The 23,319-nt window shown below is 57.7% G+C and overlaps 1 protein-coding gene across 1 annotated transcript; it reads right to left on the bottom strand.

The window, feature by feature from the left end:
- Window positions 1-12,128: 12,128 nt before the first annotated feature.
- Window positions 12,129-17,875, bottom strand: COMMD7 (COMM domain containing 7). Its single transcript, XM_064673793.1, has 9 exons — window positions 17,727-17,875; window positions 16,363-16,416; window positions 16,180-16,282; window positions 14,563-14,619; window positions 14,446-14,483; window positions 13,795-13,885; window positions 13,622-13,671; window positions 13,089-13,137; window positions 12,129-12,518 (listed from the first exon to the last, which is right to left on the bottom strand). The coding sequence occupies exons 1-9, from the start codon at window positions 17,808-17,810 to the stop codon at window positions 12,442-12,444; spliced, it is 603 nt and encodes a 200-aa protein (XP_064529863.1). The 5' UTR covers window positions 17,811-17,875; the 3' UTR covers window positions 12,129-12,441.
- Window positions 17,876-23,319: the final 5,444 nt, after the last annotated feature.

The following is a 23,319-nucleotide window of genomic DNA, read 5'->3' as shown; positions in this document are numbered from 1 at the left end:
CAGTGTTTTGGATCTGCAGAGCAGCTGGCAAACACTCATTGGTGCAGAGCATTCCCAGAGGCTCCACTGGCAGGTAGGGATGGGGCCAGGTCATGGGACACTCCATGGGGCAGTGCTGCCTCTTTAAAGGAGGAAGGAGGATGGCACAGAGATAGAGAGACCTATGGGCTACTCCCAGGTCCTGTCTGATCTTTATCATCCCAACATTTTTGTGTGTGATTCAACAAACTCCTTTGCTTGCACAACTTGCTTGATTCTCATCTCTGTGACTCAGGTGCAAATGATGGGCTCACGTTTGCAGTGAGAGAGTCGAGCCCTGTGGCTACACAACCTCCCAGAGATCCTCACTTTGATTCAGCCTGGAGGACAGAGCCAGGCACTTCCCTCTCAGAGGCCCTTGCAGAGGGAATGGGGTGAATGAGGGTGGCAGGTGGGTAGGTGTCACATGGGCTCTGTAGCGGGGCTCCCAGGCATGGGCAAAGCTGGCATCTGCTTGCCACACCTGCAGAAGGTCTGTTAGCTTCTTCCCCCAGGAGCTTCTCATATCCTGCCTCCAAGGAGGATCTGGGATTTGCTGTCCTGGGTCAGGCCCTGGCCTTGGGTAGCAAGGGCAGTGTGGGTGCTTGGAAGGATGTGCTCTGTTCCACAGAGCTGGCTGCAGGGAATTGTGGATGCTCAGCACCTCTGAAAGCCCTGCCATGGGGGTGCCCAGCTCCACTGGGAGGTACCTCACTGCTGGGTGCCCGTGCTTAGAGGTGATTTTGCCTGAAAATACACAGGGTATCCAGGAGCTGTAGGGCTGTGGGAGGATCCAGGCAGGAGGATTGCTTTGGCAGGCAGAAAGGTGGTGCCACTTTATGCTCACAGCAGAGTCCTGTATCTGTGGTGGCCTGGGGCTTTGGGGAGGCTTCTCCTCCAGCTCCTGGGCTGCAGGGGCTTTAGGGGACAAGCTGTCAGTGGTGCCCACTTTGTCATTCTGGGGGAGGGATAGCAGGGTGCCCTGTCCCGTGTCAGGGTGCAGGGCATTATCTCCTGACAGTGCCCTGGGGTCAGTCCAGTGGTGACACCCGTGTCCCTGGCCCAGCCCTTAGAGGAAGAAAGGCTCTTGGTGACACCTTTAGTTTCTGTGCTCCCCAAGACTGCAGGCAGGGAGGAGGTCAAGTGAGTCACTGCAAAGCCATGGCTGAAATGCAGAGCTGTGCCTGGCAGCGGGGCAGTGGCTGTGGGGGGAAGGAGGAGGAGCGGGCACAGGGCTCCCCCAAGGACAGCCCTGGCCTGGAGCTGGTGATGGGGACTGGTGTAGGGATGGAGGCTTGCCACCTCCCCTACCTCCTGGGCTTGGCCCCATTTCCAACGTGTCTTGGCACCATATGGCGCTTGCTTTATTTGTTCTGCTGCGACTTGGGAAGGAGGGCAGTGTTTCATTGTCTGGCAGAGGAGGTGGGACGCAGGCACAGGAATATGCCCGTGTCCCGCGGGATCACTGCCTGAGCCAGGCGCTCCACATCTCGTCTGAGCTGCAGGTCGGCGTCCTCATCCTTTGCTCCAGAGGGGTTTCCCCGGAGAGTCGCTGCTGGAGATTCACCCACCCACGTGGCACCGGAGCTGAACCAGCACCGCCTGTGCGGGAGCGTCCCGGTGCGGAGCACGACCGACCCGCCACGGGACGCTGCCTGTAGGAGGAAAACGTGGCAGCGCTGCTCCTGACTCATCAGAGCACAGGCAGCAATCCTGCGACAGCGATGCCGGGCTTGCCCAGCACCAAAAAGTGACAGCACGCTCCACCCACCCCGGCTTGCGGGAGCAGGAGCCTTCTCCGCATGCCCGCGGTCTGGAGGAGCCGCTATCCCGCGGACATCTCCCCGTCCTGTTCCGTGACACCCCAACTCTCATCCTACTGCCTCGCCTGCCGCCCCCGCGCTCCCCCTGGCCCTGCCTTTTCCTTCCTTCGGCCTCTCAAGCCTCAGCTCGCCCCACGGAGCTCTGGGATGGGGAGGAAGGGGAAGAAGGGGAGAAAAGCTGCTCAGAGGCTGAGGCCCAGCCCTGCCAGATTTGCATATTTTTTACTGGCTCCCAAACAAGACATTTCTCCCGGGAAGTGAATGCATCGCCTGCCGTCCCCGAGGGTGCTGTGTGCTGGGACAGCAGCCGCTGTGTGCGGAGGGGCCGCGGTCCCAACACACACCGCGGTCCTGCTCCACACGCTGGCAGTCCTCTGCTGCCGCAGGAAAAGCCTTTCCCTTGGTGGTTTCAGAATTCACGGGCTTTAATGGTGCTGCCCTGGGACCAGGTCCGGTCCCTCTCGGCTCGCAGGAGTCCCGGAGGCGGCCGGGCTGCAGCCGCCTGCGCAAACCTGCTCATTTCTATTTTGTCACTAGAATTTCCAGCATGTCCCTCCTCTCGTGTATAATTTAGTCGCATGAAAAGGAGCCGCGCGAGGAGGGGAAGAGGATGGGGAAACTTGCAAAGTCAGCCATGGAGAGGGAATCTGTGTCAGGAAGCATCACAAAGGGAGCCGGGGGATTGGCTCCAGTCGCTTCCAGCGGCTGTGTGTGTGCCAGCCCCTCAGGAATCGCCCGGCGGCTCCTTCCCTCCCTGCGTCCCTCTCGCCTTCACTGCGCTGCGGCCGGGCTGGGACAGCCCATCGCCGTTGCCATGGCTGCGATGTGCGGAGCGGGGGGGGGCTCGGCCGGGTCCCCCCGCCGGAGCATCCCGCGCCTTCCTCCCGGGTCCTCCCCTCCGGCCCCATCGGATCCGCTCCGGCCTCTCCACGGCCAAAGCCGCAGCGTGGATTTGACACCCGCGGGATTAGACAGGGCTGTGCCCGCGGGAGGAGGAGGAGGAGGAGGAGGAGGAGGAGGAGGAGTGGAGGAGGAGAGAGCAGGGCAGCTCCGGGCTGGGCGGCCTCCAGCCGCCCCGGGGAGGGCCGGGAGGGCGGCGGGCAGGTAGGGCGGGCAGGGCGGGCGGTGCGGGGGGGCCGGGGCCGCTCCCCAGGGAGCGGGGGGGCCCGGCGGGGCGGCGCGGGGCACAGCTGATCCCCGGCCGCAGCTGATCCCCGCCGCCCCCCGCCAGCTGCCGCAGCGTGGGCGCAGCCCCGGTCCCGCGTGTCCCCCCCGCCAGCACCGCGCACCCCGGCCCGGCCGAGCGGGGAGTGGCCGGTCCCGGGGCCCCCGCGCTGTGCGGGACCGGCGGGGCGGCCCCGGGAGCAGCCGCCCGGTCCTGCCCGCGGCCGGGGCAGGGGACGGGAGCGGGGGCTGCCCCCTCCCCGCAGCCCGGACCGCTCAGCGGGGAGCGGCGGGAGCGGCTCCTGCCCGGCGGGGGGGCCCGCGGGCAGCGGCGAGGGGGGGCCCCGCGCTGCGGGCAGCTGCCTCCAGCCCCGCCAGCTGCGGCCCTGGGACCGGCCCTGCCCGGCTGTGCCCTCCCCGAGCTCTCCTTGGGGCGGGACCTGCGGCTCGCAAACCGGCCTTGCTCCGGGGGGGCTCGAAGAGCGGCCGTGGGACCGAATATCTCCCGCCCCGGGACGCAGCGAGCGAGGACAGCAGCAGCAGCACAGCGAGCCCGCGACTACGGGGGTTGGTCCACCCAGCCCTGGGTGGGAGATATCGCCGCCGCACACCCACGGCTGCGGGAGACGGGCTGTGGTGTGCCCCAGCGGGGCTGCACCGAGCCGCGGTGCCCTCCCTGCTACGGGGACGCTGTGCCCCCCCCCCGGTTCCTCCGCTGCGCCTGCACCCGGGGATAAGCAAACAGCGATCCCGGCCGGGGGCAGGAGGCGGGAGCTCCCGCTCGCCCGGGGCGCGCTGGATCGCTGCGCTGGTGGGGTCAGGGCGCAGTGGGACCATCTCTCCTGCAGTGCAGGAGAGGGTGTCATGGCCTCTGCGGTGCCACCAGGCCCCCGGTGCGCCCTGCTGTGCAGGCAGGATGCAGGCAGGGTGCCTCTGTGCTCCCGATTACCATCTTGTTTGGAGCCGAGGCAGCGGCTGTAATTTGATGCTCTCAAAGTTGGTGTTTACAAGGGACATGGCAGCCATCAGAGGCTCTTCTTGTTCTCCTGGTGAAAGCATATTCCTGTCTCCACGGTGTGTGGCTGCTCCGTGTGCCAAGCACTACCCGGGTCACTCTGAGCATCCCGCAGAAGAAACACCTTAGAGGGTCAGAGCCTCCAGAGCTGCCGTGCTGGCCGGGTGGTGGGGTCAGAGCCCCCACACTGGGGATTTGATGGGACAGTGGGTGCAGTCCCTCTGGTGCAGTTGGCACTCAGGACCAGTGTGCTTTCGATGACTGTGTGGTGTCAGGAGCCCACCTGCAGGGCAGGGGGTGCTGGGAAGAGGGTGAGCTGGCTGCCTGCGGGACTCATCAGCTCCCTGTTGACAAATCCTTTCACTCCTGAGCAAGCGGAGCGGGACAGAGCCCGGCACGAGGCTTCCCAGTGCCACTCCAGCCCTGCGACTACTGTGTCCTTGCTGGGACTCCACAGGGCACACCCATCTCCCCCACTGGTGGGTGGTCTGGTGAGCTGCCCCCCACCTGAGCTCTGGCACCCCCCACCAGGCTGCCCCACAGCCCCACCCGACAGGGCTCATCTCCAGAGCCAGGGAATGCCTCTGGCATCCGTGCCCTCATCTTTTCACCGGGGCTGCAAATCGCATCGGTCGCGGCACTCAGAGCCCGGTTCCAGTGCGGGTGCTCCAGCAGGGTCCGGGAGCTTTGGCATGGCTCCCGCAGCACAGCATGACACGGGGCTGTGCCTGACGAACAGATGGCACCAGCGCAGCCTCAGCCAGGTTTGGTGGCAGAGGAGAGCCTGCTGCCCTGCGGCCGGGCTGCCGCGGCTGGGAGTGGGGAGCTGTGCCTTGACCCTTCCAAGGGCCCTGGGGAGTCTGCAGAGCACCAGCTCCAAGGGCAGCCTCTGCTCCAGGCGGGTCTGGGGGAGCCACACAGGATCAGCAGCAATAACAGCTCCGTGAGCCCTTTGTGCTGCACTGTGTTTTGGCAGCGCTGTCTGTCACAGGGCAGCAGAGCCCCCATTTGGGGGGATTTGTGTCCTCAGCCCATGGGAATCCTTCTGGGAAGAGAATACAGGTCAAAGCCAAACCAGATGTAATGGGGGAAGCACTGATGGGAGTCTGTGGGTGGGTGGGTGAGTGGGAAGGAGGGAGGGAGTGGGGACTGCGGGCACCTGGGCTGAGGCAGGAGGTTATAAGGCAGGTTGGAAACCAGGGCACGTCATGGCAGGGAACAGCCTTGAGAGAGGATGAGGCTGGAGCACACAGCAGGCTCGGAGGCCGTGGTGAGTGAGCTGCAGTTATTCAGAGCACCATGATTACAGCCACCCATTTCCAACACCCTCGGCAAGGCGTGAGTGCAATGTGCTCCGAGGAAATGTGATTGTGGGTCCTGCCCCTTGGCCCGGTGCTCGCCGCACTGTGCAGATGGAGCTGGCAGCGCCTCGGCTCCACTGCCTGGAGGGAGAGCGAGATGGCGGAGGGGAGGCAGGACTCGTCCTCGCGGGCACAGGCAGAGCTCTGTGGGAGGGGAACAGAGCTGATGCCATGGGGGATGGAGATGGTGACAGGGAGAGGAGAGGCGAGGCAGCCCTGGACTGGCTGCAGTGGCCATTGTCCCTGATGATCCCTGTCCTAGCCAGGAGAGCTTCCTCCTCCTTGCTTCCACACTTGAAGGAGTGATGGCCATGTCACCTGCGTGGGATGGATGTGCCACCTGCGAGCTGCTCTGGTTGGTGGTGCTGCACTTGCATCCCTGTGTCCCACAACCCTCCAGCCCAGTGCAGGGTCCAGGGCTGTCCTGGCTTTTCCCTCCGGTGTCTCTGCTCCTGGCTCAGAGGTTGGTTTCTAGGTAGAGCCTTAAAACCCACATGCATACAAGTACTAAAAAAAGAATAATTTTATTCGATAACTGCATTGTGTGCTCAGAATTCGCTATATGTGAGATGGAGCAAGTAGAAAAGCTGATGGAAAGGCGGGTGCTCCCCCTCTCCTTCACCTGCTCCAGCAGTGCTCTGCCAAACTGCTCTGTACCTGCAGCCTGGCATGGGGGGGATCCAGCTCCATCCCCACCCCCCGGGCCTCATGTCCCACCCCACACAGCCAGGACAGCCCGTGGGGCTCTGTCTGAGCTCGGGGTTCCCCCTCTCTGCATTCAGGGGGCTCTGGAGTGTCCCGTGTCCTGTGGGCACCTGTCCACCCTCATCCCACACTCCTGATGCCTCCTCCCTCAGGACCTGGCCCTGCAGAGGCCACCCACAGCTGGGAACAGGCATCCGCCGGTGCCCCACATAGAGGGAGGTGGGGGGGTAATGTATATGCACATATATATACATAAATGCAAGTAATTCCTCAGTAGCAGAAGCTGAAAGTCCCAGCCTGCCTGGCTGGGGGGTGGCCCCCAGAGAGGCAAGGGGTCTTCTCATTATTATGATGATTATTTTTAGTCTGCTCTTATCAAAGCCAGCCCAACTGATGAACTGCCTCACCTTCACATTGCAGGTGTGTGGTGTGGGAGGGGGGCTCACTCTGGCACTGGCCCCATGGAACAACAGGGAACCGGGACACTTGGGTTTCAGTTTTATTGCATTTTGAATAAATTTGGAGCTTCTGGCCCCAGCTGGGAGCTGAACTGGTGCGGGAGGGCTCTGCTGGGGGCGGTAGGGGCCGGTGCTCGGAGCTGGGGCTGCTGCAGGGGCAGTCCGGTGGGGCCGGGGTGGGATGGCCCAACTGGGCGTCGTCTGGGGTTTTGGGGTGGGGAGGGAAAAGTGTGGCTCCGGGCTTCCTGGCTGGGAAAGCGCTTGTGGGAATTGCGGGGGAGATGGTGCTGCTGGAGGCAGGAGGCGCGGGGGTCGAGGTGGGGGGGCCGCCTGCTGGGAGAGAGAGGGAGGGTCGGTGGGGCCAGGAGGCGGATTGGGGCTGAGGAGGGCCGGCGGGGGAGGGATGCTCGCAGGGCAGAGGAGGTTGGAGGGAGGGATGCCTGGGGATGGAGGATGCAGGGAGATATCCTGGGGGAGGGAGGGAGGGGGTCGGGAGCGGTGGATGCGGGAGCGATGCCCAGAGAATGGAGGGCGCGGGGAGGGGTGTCCGGAGGGTGGAAGATGGGTGGATGCGAGGAGGAGGGATGCGGGGTGCAGGGGGTGGGAGCTGGGTGGGTGTGGGGATGGATGGGGGGTGTCCGGAGGGTGGGAACTGGGTGGGTGCGGGGAGGAGGGATGGGGGACGCGGGGGGGTTGCGGGGCCGCTGCGCGGTGCTCTGGCTCCCTCTGCTGCCCCGCACCGCGCACCGCAGCGGGGGCGGGGCAGGGCGGGGGGGCAGAGCCCTGCGGTGCCGTGAGTTTGTCGGGACTCAGCAGTAGTGGCGGGGGGGGGGGGCAAGCGGGGGAGCACTGCCTAGGGACCGCCACCCCAGGCCCCGGCCCGCGGGGGTGCCGAGCCGGGCGAACAGGGCTGCCCGGGCTGCAGCATGGCACCGTTGTGCCGTGGGCACCGGCTGCAAGGGCTAATGTGGACTCGGGGCTTGGTGCTGATCTCAGGGGTGTGGGGCTGCTCCGAGGGGAGGGACGCTGCGCTGCAGGGGCCAGCATGGGAATGGCAAGAGGGTCCTTGCCGGTGTTTCACAGCCACCCGTTGCCACTGGGACTTAAGAGCTCGCTTCCAGACAAAGCTGTTCCCCAGTGCTGTGGGATGTGTCAGCAGCACAAGGGTTAACCCCGCTTTCCCTCTCTGTCGGTGCCTGGTCTGGGATAACCTCGTTAGCGGTGGCAGCGATGCCCCTGGGACAGAGCAGCCCTATAAACTGGAGCTGAGCGCTGGGAAATGGGCTGAGCTGCCTCAGTGGGCTGCCCCCACCGTGCACCAGCCCACGGCCACTCAGGGTGTCACAGAGGGGAGAAGCTGGACTGGGCACTTGGGGACAGGACACGTTTGTCACCACAAGGCCTGACACTGTTTGTGAAGCTGTGCAAGGGGACAAAATCCCTAGATAGGACTCCCTGAGGGCACTGGGTGCTGAGAGGGGCCAGCCCAGCCTCAATCCCACAGCTTGGGGGTCTCCCCTCTGTCCCCCAGGACTCAGCTCTTCCTCCTGGGCTGCCTGCAGTGTGGGTGAACGCAGGGACCTTGGAACTGCTGCTGTGCCAACCATGCCAATCCCAGCCCTGGATGGGGACTGGGGATACCCAGTCACCCCCTCCCACTTGGCTTTTCCTCGGATGGGCTGGCATGGGTGCCCGGGCATTGTTTCTGCCTGTGCTGTTGTGCCACAGGCCGGTTTCTGGTGGCCACCTCCCCGTGCTGTGGGAGAAGATGGGTTCCGTATGCTGGAGCATTCATTCCCTCTGCTGATCGACAGCCTGCGGTCTGGCTGAGCAACCCCAATTGTTCCCAGTGTGCCTGGACAAAGAACTGCCTAGAGAGATGGCAAGGCTTAGGAGCAGAGGACATGCTAGGAATATTTCCACTGCCTTGGACACCACCAGATTTTTTCCCCCACCTACTGCAAGAATGGGAGGCAGCAGCTTGGTTTTGCAGGCAGAGTGGGATGCTTTCTCCCTGTCCCGAGCAGGGTGGATGCAGAGTCTTGTCCCAAGGCAGGCTGAGAGCTCATTCCTGGGAGCATATCCTCAGCTGTGGCACGGTGCTCTGCCGAGTGCTGCACTCACCTGAGTGCTCTGGTAAGGGAATCTGGAGCCTCTTCCCAGGGCAAGGGCCATGGGAGCCATAGGGAGTCCCACACAGCCCCTGCAGGTCCCTGTCCCCAGGGACTCACGTGGCACAGCAGGGTGGTGGTGTAGCCCTGGGGCCTCTGATGTGCTCAGGGTTGCTGTTCCCAGGCAGACAAAGCAATCTGGGGAGCTGCAGTTCACACCTGGTGTTTTTGCTGGGTGCAAAAACCAAAAAACCCCAAAACTTGGAGGAACTGGGGAGGAGGACAGCATGGGGTGAAGAGGGGCAGGACTGGCTTCATTAGCCACGCTGTGCTCTGTGGGATTAACACCACCATGGAGACAGTGCCTTTCCTGAGCCGGTGTTCAGCCAGGCCAGGCACGGCAAGCTGCAGTCTCTGCCTGGCACTGGGCTGAGTTCCAGCTGCTTTGGGGCCATTACCTGCCATTTCTGCTCCCTGGCTCATCTCACCTGCCATGGCTCCCTCCCAGCTGTTGGCCAACTCTGAGATTAGCCACGCTATTTTGCAAAGGGGAAAGCTGGGACAGGGATACAGACCAAGTGGAAAGCCCTCAGCAAGGAGTGGCTCCTGGCGAGGTCTGTGGAATCCAGGAGGTCCCATGGGAGCTCTGCAGTTCCCCACGACCTGCTCAAGATCAGGCAGAGCCCTGGTTCCTTCCTGCCCTGCCAGCCCATGGGCTCGCAGGCAGGAGCGGAGTCCATGTCTGCTCTGCTCCTTCCGAGCAGGGGGAGGGCGGTGGGCGCTGCTGAGGCTTTTGTTCTTGGGGTTTGGAGGACTCCTTCTCACGTGAAGGGAGCAGTGGCATGGGCATTTCCAGTGGGGAGAAAATGTTGCATCTGAAAATATCCCGGTTTCCCTGGTCATTAGCATCTGACATGGCTGAGAATCAAAACAGCCTTGAATCCTGGAATTCCCTGTGCTGGGAAGTGACAGACCCTGTCTCTGCTGCTCTGCTGTGGCTGGTGGGGGGCGGGCAGGGATGAGCGGAGGGATGCCTGGGAGCACAGGACCCCCATTGCAGCCTGGCTGCTGGGGCCACTCTGTCCTCTCCCACGGGCTCAGGAGAGACTGCCTGGCAGCTTGAGGTGACCTCTGAGGTGGCAGAGAGTCTCCACTGCAGCGAGTGGGGCTGCAGAAGCATCTGAGCGCACGGAGGGGTGACTGTGTGGGCTTCATCATGGCCGAGCTGCCCCTGCCCCGCTGCAGCCCCACGTTTGGGGCCGTGTTTGGGGCCGTGCTGCAGCCGGGAGGGCCCACGTGTCCTCACACAGCAGGAGCTGGGCCAGGGATGGGGGTGCTGAGGAAATGGGCCGGGAGAGCCCTTGGGGAGGCAAACGGCTGCAGGAGTACGGTTAGCTGCACCCCAGGCTGGTGAGGGGCCCCTGTTTCCCCTGCGCCCGCTGTCCCGCCGAGATTAGCTCTCGGCTGGCTGGGCTTGACGGGCAGGCGGAAGGGGCCGCGTGCGCCAGCACCGCGGGGCCGCCCGGAAACCCGGGCAAAGCGGGCACCAAGGAGGCTCCTTCCCTCCCTCCCGCTGTGCCTCGTCCCTGCTCAGCACTCCCTGTGGCTGTGCCCGCTGTCTGCCAGGTCCCGGCACGGGGGGCATTTGCCATCACACCGCTGTGCTGGCGGCGGAGCCGGGAATGTGCTGTGCAGCAGAGGCATGGCTGCCACGCCATTCCCCAAGCCCTGCTTGCTCTTGGATGGCCTGATTGGGAGGGCGACGCAGCTCCCCCGTGGTTGGCATCGCCCTGTGCCGTGGGAGCCAGCTCCCCCCTACACCCTTTCCCCACGGGGCTGCCAGCTCGGCTCATGCACAGCCAAGTGCGTGGGATGAAAGGGCGCTGCCGGGTCCCCGGGAGCGCTGGTGGCAGCGGGAAGGTCACGCTGCGCCGCACATGCCGCCGATCAGAGGTGCCCGTGGGGACAGCGGGGCAGCTTGGGGGTGACCCCTGCACTCGGGGTCAGCGGGCAGCGCCGTGCGTCAGCCCCGAGCGGCTTAATCCCAACCGGGCAGGGGGAGGAGCGCGGGGGGATGGACGGCGGATTCCTGACCCACAACTGAGCCTGGCATCTCCTCCGCGCAGCGCCGCGGGCCCACCTCCCGCCGTAACCCGATAGGGTTGAGCAGTGCCGCCCTGGCACTGGGAGGGCGAGGAGAAATAATGGGAACAGGCAAGCAGAGAAACGCAAAGAAAAGAAAAAAATTCCTTTTGTCTTGAGAAAGCAGCAGCCCTTTGGACTGCTTCTTCCTGAAATAGCTTTTCCTGCTCCCCAAAAGGAGATGGAGTATTTTGCAGAACGTTATTTCAGAGGGTTGTTTGTTTTTTTTTTTTAATTTTTACAGTAATCACGTGACAAAGCTCAAAATGCTTGTGACCGGCCTGATATGCAGGAAAAAGAATAAATCCCATACCCGGGTTTGCCAGCAGGATTCCCCATTTCCCAAACACACGGCTCAGCCTGTACCCGCTGTCGGTCCCCGTCACTCCCACAGCACCGCAGGAAATGTGATGCAGGGACATGCTGAGTTTGCTGCAGCTGAAAACCCGTGGGTGAAGCTGCGAGTTGCAGGGAGCTTTGTGAAGCTTTTCTCACAGGAATGGTCTCCTTGGGATGAGTTCAACTGGAAGCAGCTGCAGGCTCACAGCAGACTCCACAGCAGGACACCACAGGACAGTGAATCCCTTCAGGTGGAGGTTGGAAACAGTGAGTCTCTTACTGGGATCTTCCCTGGTGATGTGGTTTATTCCCTCCACTGCAATTGCTGAGTGTGCCAGGGACACAGAGGTGCCTTGGGACATCTTGGAGGTGGAAGGAGCTATAAGAGGAGTTTCGTTCAGCCTTGTGCCATGGGAGGAGGCTTCAGCCAGCTCAGGCTGCTGGATAACTCAACAGTCTGGATGTGGGAGGAATCTTGGTGATTGTAACATCACCCACTGCCCCAGGTCAGGTCTGGGCACCCCTCTGCTTCCTGATGAAGAGCTCATCCTCGCCCTCAGACAACTGAAGACTTGAGCTAATGGTACTTCATGGGGTTTGGACATATGTCCACTGGGAAACGGGCTGGATCTGACTGTGCAATGTCACACAAGCTGCAGATTAAAGAGCACCACATCCAAATGAGATTTATCTAGTCACCCCCTGGGATGTCTTCCCCCTGTGCACAGAGGCAGATGTTTGGTTGTTTAAGATTTAAAATCATCTACCACTGAGATACTTTTCCATAATGAGGCACGATTGGGAAGGAGCTAATCAAGGCATTTCTTAATATGAGAGAAGGTAGAGGCTTGAAGGGAACACTAAGTGACTCTCCACGTTAGATGCTCTCCTTGCTTCCCCTGTCCTCCCTGCTTAATTCTTCTAAGTTTGAAAATGATTCTAACTTCTGTTTCTCTTTTTCTTACAAAAATCAAATTCTGATACAAACGGAGCAGGATGGGAGTGGGTTTATTTCTTTGCTGCTTTAGTACAAGTATGCACATATTTCTGACCACAAGTTCTTATAATAGTATATAAAAAAAAGGAGATGTATGGACTTGTAGGTGCTTTGAAAAAGCTGAAACTTTGCCACAGTTTCAAGTTCTGAAGGATTGATGGGTCCTGCTGGGCCATGACATTGCTGCTCACTGCACAGCTTGTCTTCTCTTATCAGGGTGTGAGCGTCAGCTGGGAAAGAGCAGATCTGCAGGCCCACGAGGAGGAATTAAACATCCTGGACAGATGTCGGCTCAGGTCTGTGCAGTTTCAGCTGAAGCTTTCCAGGCTGGTTTTGACCCGTTCCATTTCATGCAGAAAACTGTAGAACTGGGGCAAAGTTAACTCTGTAGAAAAAAAAAAAAAGAGACATCTTAGATTTCAGATTGCACTTCCAACATTGGCAAAGCCATTCCAATGCTATTATGGAGCAACTCATGTTCACCTAAGCTGGGCAGAATTAGCCACCTTGACTCCCAGCAGCTGGTTCCTTACACTAGCTGGGCTGGGATCTCCTAACAGCACTCCACACTTGGGAATCATTTACTTTCCTCCTCCGCTGTTCTGCTCTGACTGCTCTGCACAGCTCCATGGCAGATCTGTGTCTACTGAGGCACAGATGTGAAGATGCCCAGATGTTCCTAAACACTTCCAGAGTGCCTGCAGCAGGGAGAGGCCAGGGCAGGAATGATGGAGGGGCTGGGGCAGGGAAAGGCCAGGGCAATAGTGGCCATGGCAATGGAGAAACTGGGGCAGGAGTGATGGTGAGGTCAAGGCAGGAGTGGCCACAGTGATGCTCTTGCAGTGATTCCCCCCCAGGTTCTGCCCCCAGACTCCCCCACCTCCAGCAGCACCCAGAGCCCTGAACTGCCATGCAGCTTTCCTGTGTTTCCTTCTTGTCCAGAATGTCAACTCACCAACATACACGTTTTCCAACTGGCTCCCTTTTTTAATCACCAGCTTCAGCTTGGGGGAAGGAAAAACAGAGGTATTTTAGTTCAGAGACCTTTATCTGAGCACCAGGAGCAGGAGTCTGCTGTGAGTTTCAGACTGTCGTACAGCTCACACATCTTTGACGGGCTTTTCAAGAAGTGTCAGTGTAGGAACAGATTCCCTGGGCATTGGGAGGATCTCTGGAAGTCCTTGATCCCATTTTCCCTCCCTCCCCAAGATAGCCTGACCTCTGCTAGACTGAGGTTTTTGAACAGCTTTTCAGAGTGGGCCACACTTCTGTGATACCTCATGTCTTCAGAAGAGAAACAAACAGCAGCGTGCCTGCTCTCTGCCGGCAGAGGCACTTGGAGACTGAAGCAGATACAGTGACAGAGCCTGTTCCTATGAGACCCAGCTTCCCTCTCCTTCCCTTCACAGCCAGCGCTTCCCACATGCCTGGTTGGAGCTTGTTCCTTAACTGCACTACAACCTGAACTCTCTGATGTAGGAGATTTACCTGTAAGAAGATACTTCCCACTTTTTCCAGCTCACTGCTCCCAGCAGTCACTGTGAGTCAGAAAGAAGAGAAGGCAGATAATCTGTTAGTTAAACGGTGAAATAAAAAGTTATTTAGCTGAGAGCTGCTGGTGGGTTTCCCAACCCATTCAGTTTATGCTGTAGATCTATTACCTCCAAACTTCCACTCCATATCTATCAGCTGGTTAATCATCAGCGTCTGACCCACAGCCAGGCGTGTCAGGGTGGGGGAATTCACCTTCCACTGCAGGAGCAAAAGACACACCAGCAGTCAATTCAGAGAGGCTTCTGTTTGTACCTGAAATTTCAACGAGAGTCAGAACCGAGGCAGAGGACGGCAGAAGCCCAGAGTGAAGGGAGAACTAATGTGGTTGGGAGGGCTTTCAGAGGTGTTAGAGTCCTGCTAGGATTTCCATCTGCCTTGGCACTGCTGTAAAGGAAACTCACTGGTTCTGTTTTAACGCTGGTTCAGTGTAACAATATCTGTGCAAAAAGCCATGTGTTCATGTAACTGCATGACCTCGGGGCTCGAAGCATGGGAAGCACAAAAACATCACATGAAAGCCACACAGCAGTGCAGGAACTGTGACACTGATGAGGGAGAGGCCATGGCAAATGAGAGGAATCATCAGACAAACTGCTCCTTATTAGTTTTTTAAGGATCTTCAGTTCAAAATCCTGAGCTGGTTTTGAAGAAAATACCCAAAGTGCCAACATGTCTCAGGAGCACAGTAGGGTTTTATGAGTTCCCACTCAGAGACCGACATTTTGTTAGCTTAGAAACAAGCAAAAATATATGAATACCTGTTCTGCAAAATAACTGGCTTTCTCTTCACTGAGGCCTGTGGGAGAGACCATACGAGATTACTATATGTGATAAATATTAATTATCTTTTATTTTGTGAAAGTCAGGTGACCTACCTAGAGCAATAAAATCTGCTTTGACTTGTTCGGAAGACAAATTCCTCTTCAGGGCACCTGAATAAACAACACAAAGAAGAAAAATCACTTTATTGAGTCAAACCAATCTTTACCGAGTCAAAGAGAGGCAGGGACGGGGCCTGGCGATGGAAAGCTTCTGTTCCTAGGCTGTGTTTTGAAGCAAACCACAGCTCCTCAGAGATCGGAAACCCAGTCGTGCCTGCCGGTATCTTTGCAGATGCCCAGTGCTTTAAAAGTCCGGGCTCTGGGAGTGCCTGGGAGAGGGCGAGATCCCATTGCAGGTATCCATGGGAACAGCGGCAGCGGTTGTGTTTTGAAGCTGCTGCTTTCTCTCCTGTAGCCGCTTTGCTTGTTAAAGGAGAACTGTTAAGGCTGGCGGGCTACTAATTTGACCTACCTGCTGTGTTTGGGATGATGGGTGTGAACGTGTGCATATAACACTTTCCCCCGCTGCGCCTTTCCCCTTTGTTCTGGGGCACAGGCAGCTCAGGGACCTTTACAAGGATTCTGCTCTCTGAAGCCAAGAGCAGGAATCTCATAAATTCAAGGAGACTGCCAGCCCCACGTGGCTTTCCGGCTGTGTAGCACAGAGGCAAAGTTATCTGCTGTGATCCGTTCTGATACTGTCCCTGGCATCCCAGAGGTAAGGAAAAGTCACAATCGGGATTGAAGCCAGAGCATGTGAACAGGAACGATGAGATGAGGGCACCAAGGCCAGAATTGGGATGGGAGAAAATGCTGATTCCACATTAAATCCCCCCGGGACGGTTGTAGGAAAGGGAATTATTTATTGCTACGCCTGAACGGGAAAAATGGCTTGAAGTAGCAGAACAAGTTTAGAACAAATTCAGAAAACAGTTGTGCTCAGCATCAGGGCTGTGAAGGAAGCTACAGGGAACCCAGGGCTGAAGAGTAATAGCAAGGAACTATTAATAACAGGAAGGATCAATGGGATGAAAATGCCTTGGAGTGTTTGATGCATTACCATGTCAAACGGCAGCCACAACATCACAGTAATCTCATAAAGTGCTGGAGTCTGGGGTATTCCAGGGGAATCCCCCCAAACCTCTTCCCCACTGTTTATGAATGAGAAAGTGCTGGACACATTCAGTCCAGACTACAAGGTCAGATGTCTCCTTCACATGGCCTAGAACTACACCAGTCCCCAGCCCACTCCAAATGAGTGTACACTGTCTTATCTGTCTCCAACAGCACTTGTCCTTGGAGGAATTACAGTACTGGGTCACTTGGGTGGAAGTTCCTGCAGAGACTCAGTGCTAACATGAGGCTGCCCTGGTCTGACAAAGGGATTTACAGGTACAGGTTAAACCAAGCTCTGTCACAATGTCGTGCTGCATTTAACCTACAGGTATTTAAGGGAGTTTAGTTAAGCCTGTGAAATGTGCGTGCAGGCAGGGTATAAAGAATACAAAGAGTCAACAAACAGGGGAAGTTTTGATTCTTAAGTGTTAAGTGCTGTATTAGGTAGTTATTTTGCAAACCAAGCCCCCACAGTTCTGAGACACACTTTAGCAGCATGCAGGAATGGATGGGACAGTTTGGCCTCAGGGCAGCATATGCAAATGCATCACTTACCGTTGGGTACCAGAAGAATACTTTTGACAATGTTTTTCAGGGGGCCCAAGCTGATTTTATTCATGGTGGCAAAGTCTGAGAGCTGAGCCAGAAACCTTTCTACCTGTTCAAGAAAAAGAGCAGTGACACAATCGTTTTTCTGGCCAGATCTGCACTCGCACACCTCCGGAGCTCTTGCCCTACCTCCTTGGGCTCCGTCAGAAAGCGGAAAAGCACTTCAGTCAGCTCTGAGAATTGCTGGAAGAAACAGGGCAGTGTTAGAGCTGGGCATCAGCCACCCACTACCTCCCCACCCCATCATCACCACCCTGATCCAGCCTGATGTACCACCCTGATCCAGCTCCACCTGCCTCCAGCACGTTGGTCTCAGAGCTGGACCTCCCGTGCTGACGGGGTGACCCAGTCCCTGGCATTCTGCGATGCCTGTGGATGGGATTTGCTCATGGATGCTTTTCAGAGCCTCTCAAAGGGTCTGTGCAGCTGGTAGCTGGCACTGCACAGGGCTTTTGTGACTTGTGGCTAATCGGAAGCTGCTGTTCTTGTGCAATCCAAAAACTGTGAGTGGGAAAAGCTGTGAACATCTACTCTCATGTTTCACAAACCCCATGGGGTAACCAGACTAACTCGGGAAAGGAAGAGAACTGGTTAAGGGTCTAGTTGCTGCCTTCAGCTTTCTGAGGGTGCAGCTGGCAGGGCTGGAGAGGCTGCCCGTGTGGCAGAGCACCACCAGCACCCTCCTCTGCTGGCACCAGCACCAACCATGACCTTTTGGGTATGGCTGGCTGCTGCTACAGTGGCTCCTCCTGCCCTGCCCTCATCCTCAGACATGTAATGGAGATGATACTGGGCTGGTATCCTCGGTTCTGGGCAAGCTGAGCTGGAAAAGCTTCCGCGCTTCCACAACTTCAGCCCACGCTGAACCAGTTGCTCAGCCCCAAAAGCACACCCGGTGTGTCGGTGATCTGGGAGCAGACGGTACCAATGACTGGGAGCATCGGCTTGGGGCAGGAGGTGTGGGGTGGGGATCACAACCCAAACGCTGCGTGGCCCCCACCATAAACCCCAGTGCTCGACAGGGCCCCCCCGCCCACCGGGCACGATCTGAGCCCCCCACCAGGAGCTCCGCCAGTGTCCCTGCCCGCGGCAGGAACTAGATGGTCTTTAAGGTCCCTTCCGGGGATTAGAAGGGACCTTCCAGAATGTCCCAACCATTCTGGGATCCCATGACTCCATTCACACCCCGCAAACAGCTCTGGCGTGCGCGGGGCTCGCCCAGCTGGGTCGGGGCTGTCCCGCCGGGAGCGGGGCCACGCTCCCCGCCCTGCCTCGAGCACCGGGACACGCCCGACGGGGCCACCTCTGGGAGGGGCCCGCGGGGACCTCCAGGCCCGGTACCGGCGGCGCTCCGGGGATGCAGTGCCGGCCCGGTCCAGCTCCCCGGTGCCGGCCCGCCCTGCCCGGCTGAGGCCGCCCCGGAGCCGCCGCCCCGCGCGTTCCGGGGCCGCCCCCGCCGCCCGCCCATCCCCGAACGGCCCGGCCCGGCGCACCTGGGCGCTGAGCTGGTTGAGGTTGTGCATGTCGCCGCTCACCGCCTCCGGCACCGGGTCGCGGGTGAAGTTGAGCAGCCCCATGGCGGCGGCGGGGCCGGGCCGGGCCGGGCTGGGCGGGCGGAGCCGCCGCCGCCTCAGCCTGAGCATTGGCGGCCGCACTTTCCGCACCGCCGCGGACCCGGACCCGCGCTCAGGGCACCCGGTGGCCACGGGGCACCCCGGGATGGCTCCTTTGGCTGCTGCAGCCGCAGCCCGAGAGCCCGCGGCGGGGCCGGGGGTCGGTGGCCAGCGGGGCCGGGGGTCTGGCTGGCAGCTGAGGAGCGTTAAGGTTTTTTTACTGTACAAAAACCCTCATAAAAAAAAAAATCGTTTAAAACCCATAGTTTACAGGGTGAGTGGTTTTCTTTTTATCCCCTGAAAATTCCACTTGGGAACGGAATGTTGGGTGTGCTCTTCCCTCTCCAGCTCCTGCTCCCAAGCGCTGCCCGCTGCCCTGCCTGGCCCGGGCTGGGGGGTGATGGGCGGCCCGTGGTCAGACAGCCCACGTCTCATGGCAGGGATCTGTGGGTTCCGTGGAATGGGCAGGGGTTGGGTAAGGAAGCAGCAGCTCTGGGATGAGCCAGCCCACGGGCAGAAAGTGCCCAGATGTCCATGGGGTCAGGGTTCCATCAGGAGATTTTAACCTGATTCTCACCATAACCCATATGCAGGAGGTCTCCTTGACTCAGAGACGTGTTGGAAGGCAGGGGAGTTGGAAAATCACCTTCTCGAACAATGGAGCTGATGCCATCCTGAGAGACTCCCTTACCTTAAGCTGCTATTTTACAGTTTTCCTTGGGCAGGAGCATGATCTTCCCAGGATTCCACTCTCAGTGTGAAAGCGTCTGATCCATTTTATCAGGGAAGGTGTTCCCTGGCTGTCGGGGCAGAGGACAGAGTGTAAAAGCCTTTGTGGAGGTAAAACTGCGGCAGCACACGAGGTTTCTGGTTTATTACTGGCACTTGCAACTGCAAATGAGAGTATAGGAAATTTTATAGCCCTTTCATTGTAAGACTACCCCAGAAGCAGTTTATAAACAAGGAGATAAGCAGCTAAGTACCACTAATGATGAGGAGTTAAGAGATATTTACTGGTGGTCTGGCTGGAAATAGCATCCAGCTTCCTTTTCTTCCCCTTCTACCTCGTAGCCCAGCTGGGAGAGTTTCTGTTTCATAGACCCAGGTGCGCCTCGATTTTTGAGGTGAAAAAATTGGCTATGGATGTGCTTGGAGGATTTGACCCTAAATATTTAGGACACCTTAAAACGTGGTGCAGGTTTTTCGTGTGGGAACAATTTATCCGTTTCTGTGGTGAATAGGAACAGTCCAAGTCAGCTTAAACCATTCTTGCCTCTAAAACCGAGTTAATTTGAGCTAAAACTCCTTCAGGGAGATGGATGGAGGAGGTACCACAAGATGCCAGTGTGTGTGAGCATGAAATTCCTCTCTGGCTTTAAAATTTTCCTAAGTGCAAATTAGTAATTGCAGTTAATTACTGCACATTTTCATAGCCACCAGAATTTTTTTTCCCCAGTATCGTGCGGCCGAAAATCCGAAACCAGGCAAGAGACAGTTTTGTGCCCAGTTTGCACCTAGAGTCAGCCGTGCAGGAGCAGCCTGTGATGGATCTTTACTTCCCTGTCTTCCCAGGGTGATGCTTTAGGAGCTAATTAAGGACGGTCTGGGTGCTCGCGTGTGTGCGTGTGCGAGCACGCCGGAGGTTCGGCAGGACGGTGACGCCAACGCTGTTGAACAATTTTTCAGGCAGCGAATCAAATTCTTGAGGGAAGTTGAGTGACAGGATCCAAGAAAAAGAGGAGTCTCAGTTGAATTGCACGATCATAACATCCTGCTCAAACAATCATCAGGAAATTCGGTGGTCCCTCCTCCTGGAATATGAGCTGACTGCACTGTGGCATGTGAGTGTCACGAGCCCCGGTACGGCAGGGCAGCTTTGTGATGCCAGAATTTACTTAATTCTCAAATCAAGAAAGATTTACTCGGTTAAAAGAGAAGGTTGCAGAGTGATGGCCACAGTTATGGGTGCGCTTGATGGGGGATGGTGACCAGCGTCCAAGGCAGAGCCCCAGGGCTGCTCTGGGGGTGCAGACAGCCATCAGCCCATGGGTGCTCCTACCAGGCCATTCTCCTGCAGAACGTGTCGCTGATGGACTCATCAGAGCTGAGGACAGGCCAAGGACAGTTTGGAGTTGCAGGTATGTGCCCTTGTTCACCATAAATACCAGCATAAAAGCAGCAATGGGAACACACACAGACATACACAGACACACATGCAGGGAAATAGGGTCTGAAAATGGTGCTGTCCTATCTGAGGAGAGGATCCATGTACCTTTTTAGCTTCATTTCACATGTCAGACATGAAAAGCTTCCTCAGTACTTGGAGAATGTTAACTGGGTAAGGGTCCTTATTATGTGTTCCCAAGAGATCAAATCCTCGGGTGTCCTGTTCTCTGATGCCCCTCTCTATGCCAAGCTCTCCCAGCCCTTTGCGGTTGCTCCCAGGTCAGCTTTGCAGTTGATGTGGGGAGCATTGCCTGCACTTGCCAGCCTGAGAAAGGCCTGGAAAAGGTAAGAGTGTGTGAAGGAGCCAGGGGTAAAACTCAGAGGCCTTTCACCAGGCTGGTCTGAGCCCACCCGCAGTGTCTGCTTTGGGCTGGAAGCACTCAGAGAAGGTCTCTGGACATAGTCTGAGGGATGATGTGACTCCTCCCAGCTGAAACTTTGGAGGAGCTAGTTCTGTTCCCATGGGATATATGAGACCTCTGAGATCAGGATTTCAGTTTCTCCTCCAGTTTAATGCCCTTTCCTCTCCCACGTCACACTTCTCACCCTTTGCTCCCAGGCAGGCACCGCTGCAGGACCAACTGTCTGCCAGTCTCTCCTGCGGAGGTGGAGTGGAGCTGGGAGCTCCTCTGCTGGGCTCTGGCGCACTCCTGGCCTTGCAACCACTGGCAAAAACCCTGCCTCCCTCCGCTGGCTCCCCTGCCCCTGAGCAGGGACCATAATCCCTGACCCGGGAAGGCAGGAGCAGCTCTGGAGGTGGCACAGGAGGGAGGGGGCTCTGCTGGCAGCCGCCCCCCGGGAGCAATGTTCCTCTCGATAAAAGTATATGTGCTTAGGAGAGTGGTTTGGGGAGGCCTCGTCACTTCAGATTAGGCTGTAGCAGGCGTATCCTGTTTTCTAGGAAAAAGAGGATTTTGTGGCCAGCTTTGTTAGAGAGGCATTGAAGGTTTTTCTTTGTGTGCCTTCGCGTTTGAAGTTTACAGACGGGTAGCTGCAGACTTTCTAGATGTTCTGGTTACATGGATGACACTTATTTTTAACCTTATTTTTATTAGAGGTTTGTATCATATGGGCCTGGCCAGCCCACAGGAAGGGCTAGAAACTTCTTGTAGGAGGGATAACACTTCCTATCTCTGTGTAAACAGCAATTCTCCCCCAGATGGGAAAAGCCAGCCCAGCTGTAAGGGAAGCTGGGGCTGTATTCCCACATATGGCAGCAGGATGAGGCTCTCTCACAGCAAGGAGAGACCTTGCTTCTAACAGCCAGAGCCCTGTTGGGTGGCACAGCTCTCCCCAGGCTCAGGAGAGGTGCTGGGGATGGGAGAGCTGCTCTGGGGAGCCGTGGTGAGGAGCGGATGGTCTCTGGGAGCTGCGATGGAGCAGCACTGGTGGAGCTGGTGGAGAGGTGGGTGGCCAGTGCAGGGCTGGGGCGAGAACTCAGGCCGTGGAGAAGCTCATGGAAGAGGAGGACACATCCTGTGGGACATGATCCTATGGGGTCTTGCAGCGAAGAATGCCAGGCAGAGAAAATGATGTTACTGCAGGCTGGGAAAGAGCTGCTGAGCTGTGTGTGTGCCGACATGGGGACCCCAAAGCCTGAACCCAGCAGGAGCATCACCACTGACTTCAAAAGGAGAAGTTCCTCCTGCTCCCAGCCCTGGCTCATGACTGTCTGAGGTGATTTAATGGTGCTGGTGCTCGTCCCTACCTGTGAGAAGACTAAACAAGAACTCGGCCGTTACTGAGACCTGGGAACCCGGGACCCACAGATCTGGAGGTGACAAGGCTGCACTGCCAACAGCTGTAGGTAATGACACATATTTGCTCAATCACTTTATTTGTGGAGGGTCTCCAGGCACGCTGCTGTGACACATGGAGCAGGTCCTGACTCAAAGCCTTGGGTGCAAAGCAAGAGACGGGAGGTGGTGGGAGCCAGAGCAGAGCTGCAGTCAGGGAGTGGTGTTGGTTTGCCTGACCAAGAGAATTTTAGGAAGAAATTTGAAGTGGGGGAACTGGGTGGACAGATAGGAGCTGGGCCTGGTGCCATAACCCAAGTGCACTTCAGAAAAGGCATTGGCTGAGCAGCCTTTGGTGAGGAGGAGGATTGAGGGTTGGGAGTGAGGAGTGATGCATGGAAGGGCTGGCACGGTCACTGGGAAGCGTGTGAAAGATGAGGAGTCATTTCTGATGTGAATGGGTGTTGCCAATCCCAACTGTGTGATAGTGACAGGGAATGGCTTCTTCAGCTGGTCGGTCCAGCTCCATGGATTTGAGATGCCAGCCAGATGGGGGAATGATTCCTGCTGGAATGATTTCCTGCAGAAGCTGGGCAGCCCAGCCTTGCTGCTGGTGGGAGTTCCTCTGTCATGGGGAGGGATGTGATGTGCAGAGGACATGCCACTTAAGCCCAGGGGTAGGGAGGGACTCCTCACCTCTCCCTCCATGTTCACATGAGCCCTGGCCATGCTGCCCAGCTCCTTGCAGCTGCTCCAGCAATGGAGCAGAGGGGCTGTGCCCCCACAGCCATGTCCCATTGCTAGTCCTTGCTGGAGAGCTGTAGGGCTGGTTGGGAGCAGCAAGGGAACTGCTTTGGTATTCACCTGGCAGAGGCTGCTGCTGCCAGCCCTGGCTCAGCAGGAGCTGCTGAGAGCCTGGTGTGGAATACTGGGAATGTCTGGCAGGAGCCTGGATATAAAATCCTCTGTAGAGGTACCTTGTTTCCCAGGAAATGCCATACAAATTCTCTTGATAGTTAAGAAATAAACTCACATCATCTCTCTGTGGTGTGTTTAGCAGAGACAGGGAAAGAATCAGGGTTCTTGTCTCATCCTCTGCCAGAGCTGCTTTGTCTGGTACCAGGCCTTTCCCACAAGCAGTTTGCACAGCCATCCTCTCCTGAATTAAATGATAACTGAGGGGCAAAGAGGGAAAGAGGGCGTTTCAGCCTGCAGGAGATTGATGGCAGGTCAGCGAGGCCAACAGCAGCAGGAAGGTTTCCGCAGAAAGGGAGAGGAGCCCATGGATGCTGGAAGGGCTGATTCCAGCCTCACAGTGCCCTGGAAACTCTAATGAGCACAGCACAGCTCGAAAAAGCGTTTCCCTTTCCCAAATCTGGAAAAAGAAACAGGAGTAAAATCTGTCTGTTTGTTTTAATCTCCTCCCCTGAGCTGCGAATTGCCTTTAGGTTTATGCAATACATGTTTGTTTGAACGGTGATGTCCAGTGTTCCCAAGGGCTCATCCAGAGC

This window comes from Pseudopipra pipra, chromosome 17 (assembly GCF_036250125.1).
Source record: "Pseudopipra pipra isolate bDixPip1 chromosome 17, bDixPip1.hap1, whole genome shotgun sequence".
NCBI lineage: Eukaryota > Metazoa > Chordata > Aves > Passeriformes > Pipridae > Pseudopipra > Pseudopipra pipra.
This window is presented reverse-complemented; position numbering and strand designations above follow the sequence as displayed.